Source organism: Lampris incognitus, chromosome 9, assembly GCF_029633865.1.
Source record: "Lampris incognitus isolate fLamInc1 chromosome 9, fLamInc1.hap2, whole genome shotgun sequence".
NCBI classification, from domain to species: Eukaryota; Metazoa; Chordata; class Actinopteri; order Lampriformes; family Lampridae; genus Lampris; species Lampris incognitus.
Window position 1 is genome coordinate 7,362,389 of NC_079219.1, and position 3,461 is coordinate 7,365,849.

A 3,461-nucleotide genomic window follows, 5' to 3' on the forward strand; every position below is an offset into this window, starting at 1 on the left:
TACCTAAAGTGATCCTGATTTTGCAGGTTAAAATCGTCCCTAAGGTCCTGGAAGCTCAAAACCATACCTTGTTTTAAGAGTGTGCAGTACGCGGTAAGACCATTTCCAGTCCAGCTTCTAAACCTTATGTCATATTTACTGGGCATGAAGTTCGGCTCATAGGCAAAAACCATTTGGAAATTTCAGTCCTGCCCTTCAGTTGGTGCCTTTTAATTATCTCAGTCCATATTTTTAGGGAACTAGTTATCCAATAAACTTAGTTTTGATGATGAAGAATTTTGCAAATACTTGAACTGAACTGAACTGAAGGGTAGCTTTCTCACACCGAGTAGTTTATCTGCGTTTGACCAGCATTCTGTCTTATCAGGATCACCATGTCTGAGCATATCTACGAAAATCCCGATCTCATCTTTGAGACGAACTATGAGAAGACTATCTTCGAAAGTCCCGACGTCATTAATGACATGCACAACTATGTGAAAATGAAGCCCAACGAGTCATCTGCCAAGGCGAAGACGCAGCTAGAGCAGCTGGATAATGTGACTCTGAACATCGCCATTACTGGAGAGAGTGGGGTGGGGAAGTCCACCTTTGTCAACGCATTACGGGGGATCAACGATGAAGACGATGGAGCCGCCGAAACTGGAGTGACGGAGACCACCATGAATCCCATAAGCTACAGCCACCCCACCATGCCCAATGTGTACATCTGGGACCTGCCAGGGATCGGGACCCCCAACTTCAAAGCCAAGAAGTATCTGAAGGACATCAAGTTTGATAACTTTGACTTCTTTATCATCATTGGCTCACTCAGGTTCAAAGAGAATGACATCATGCTGGCCAAAGAGATCAAGAAAATGAAGAAAATGTTCTACTTTGTCCGATCAAAAATTGACCAAGACCTCCAGGCGGAGGCACGGAAAAAGGGCTTTGATGAGGAGCACGTCCTCTCCAGGATCAGGCTCAGCTGCAAAGAAAACCTGTTGCCCATTGGAAACCCAAAGGTCTTTCTCATCTCCACCTTTCAACTTGGAAAATATGATTTCCAGAGGCTGATCGACTCCTTGGAGGAAAACCTGTCGGACCACAAGTGGTCGGCCCTGATTCAGTCCCTGCCTGTTTGCTCGCTGGGCATGATTGAGAAAAAAACCCAGGAGCTGTACAGAACTGCTGCAGCTGCCGCAACTGCTGCTGCAACCACAGCAGGTGTCCCTCTTCCCGGCTTTTCAGTTGGCTGTGAGATTGGCATCATGCAGAAATACCTGCAGACAGCTCACATGTCCTTCGGGCTGGATGACAAATCCATTGAGAGACTGGCACAGCGAGTCAACAAGCCAAGAGATGAGCTGAAATCAGTGATGAAATCTCGCTTTGCTGCAGGGGTTAATAAGACCGTAGTGGCCAATATGTTTCGCACGACATCCATGGTGGCGGCAAAGGCTGTTGAAGTCTTCTTGACGGGAATACCTGGCTTTGGGAACCTCCCGGCAATGGGGATAGCATTTGGCACAACCCTGACACTTCTACGTAACTCAGTTAAAGAAATGGCAGAGGATGCCAAAGCAGTGATTACTGCAGCAGGTTTGTAAAGATACCCTAAGTTACTGGTCAAGTTAAGATGTGACCCCGATGTATCAGATGTACTTGTTGGGTATCGGATATACTTTTCAGGTATCAGATGTACTTTTTTTTAGGTATAAGATGTACTTTTTACTGCGACTCAACACTGCATGCAAATTATAACGTTGTTATTATGAGGCCTCCCAGATCCTTAACCTGATCATCTCTAATCCAACACCTACATGTAACTATTACTAACTTTTTCAAGCCACTTTACTTTGCCATTGTATTGTTACAACGAATTGTCTTCTGCATTTAACCCATCCTATTGTATAGGACAGTGTTTCCCAACCCAGTCCTCAAGGACCCCCTATCCTGCAGATTTTCTTTGCAACCCTGAATAGGTACCTGTTTGTAGTTATTCAACCAATCAGCAATGAATTATGTCAGATGTTGCACACCTTGCATAATTAAGTGCTGTAAGATGATTGGTTGAGGAAGTACAAGCAGGGCTACCTATGCAGGGTTACAATGAAAATCTGCAGGATAGGGGGTCCTTGAGGACTGGGTTGGGAAATGCTGGTATAGGAGCAGTGGGCAGCTGCAGAGCCTGGGGACCACCTCCAGTTCTTCTTTCCATTGCCTTGCTCAGGGGCACAGACGGGAGTATCAACCCTAACATGCATGTCTTTGTGATGGTTTAACTTTTAACTTTATACCTAAACGAAACAATCTGTTATCCAATATTGTACAAAACCATTTCTAACCTTGGTTTAACCACCTGTAACATTGTACCTAGAAATAACCACTTGTAGCCAATGAAAGTAAGTACTTACTTTCATTGGGAGTGACGAAGAAGGACGGGATGAGGAACGAGTATATTAGAGGGACCGCTCAGGTTGGACGGTTTGGAGACAAAGCAAGAGAGACAAGATTGAGATGGTTTGGACATGTGTGGAGGAGAGATGCTGGGTATATTGGGAGAAGGATGCTGAATATGGAGCTGCCAGGGAAGAGGAGAAGAGGAAGGCCAAAGAGGAGGTTTATGGATGTGGTGAGGGAGGACATGCAGGTGGCTGGTGTGGCAGAGGAAGATGCAGAGGACAGGAAGAAATGGAAACGGATGATCCGCTGTGGCGACCCCCTAACGGGAGCAGCCAACAGTAGTAGTAGATAGCTTAACTTACTTGACCATCCCTAATCTGACAGTACCAAAGTGGATGATCGGAGCAGATGTCCTCATTCATAAATATGTTGACATGCGTCATATGCATGTGACGTGTGAGTGTGTTACACTGACACGTAGTATCGCGAGGCCAGATATACGTATGCATGTAAGTATATTCTTTATATACTACATTATACATTGGGTCTTTGTGGATTTAGAGAAAGCATATGACAGGGTGCTGAGAGAGGAGCTGTGGTATTGTATGAGGGGCGGCACGGCGGCCCGGTGCTTAGCACTGTTGCCTCACAGCAAGAAGGTCCTGGGTTCGAACCCCAGGCCGTCCCAGGCCCTTTCTGTGTGCAGAAAGAAGAACTGGAGTTGGTCCCCCGGGTGCTGCAGCTGCCCACTGCTCCTGTACAGTAGGATGGGGTAAATGCAGAGAACAGATTCACTGTAAGAATGCAATGTCAAATGAAGTGGCTTTCATACTTTGTGTGTCCTCATCATGAAGTGGAGTAGTCACGCCTGGCCCCACGAGGCCAGCTCACATGCATGGTATGCACGTTCGAAGGTGCAAATGTGTTTTATACGACTGTTTTGTGGGTGAGACCGCACCGATAGGATCACAAAACGTTGAGGGAAAAGTCACGACTCAGACTGCAGAAATAACTTCAGCCGACGGTGTTAGGGTGTAGAGTTATAGTGACAGAGTGGCGGGAGACACTGTAAGACA

At 46.2% G+C, this 3,461-nt stretch overlaps 1 protein-coding gene across 1 annotated transcript; it reads left to right on the forward strand.

Moving 5' to 3' along the window:
* The first annotated feature begins 374 nt into the window (after positions 1–374).
* LOC130117854 (interferon-inducible GTPase 5-like) lies at positions 375–1,589 on the forward strand. Its single transcript, XM_056286107.1, has one exon. It carries the CDS (start codon positions 375–377, stop codon positions 1,587–1,589), a length of 1,215 nt encoding a protein of 404 aa, XP_056142082.1.
* The last annotated feature ends 1,872 nt before the right edge of the window (positions 1,590–3,461 follow it).

Excerpts from the sequence above, each read along its gene's own strand:
- LOC130117854 (XM_056286107.1), top strand. The coding sequence starts at position 375 with ATGTCTGAGCATATCTACGAAAATCCCGATCTCATCTTTGAGACGAAC.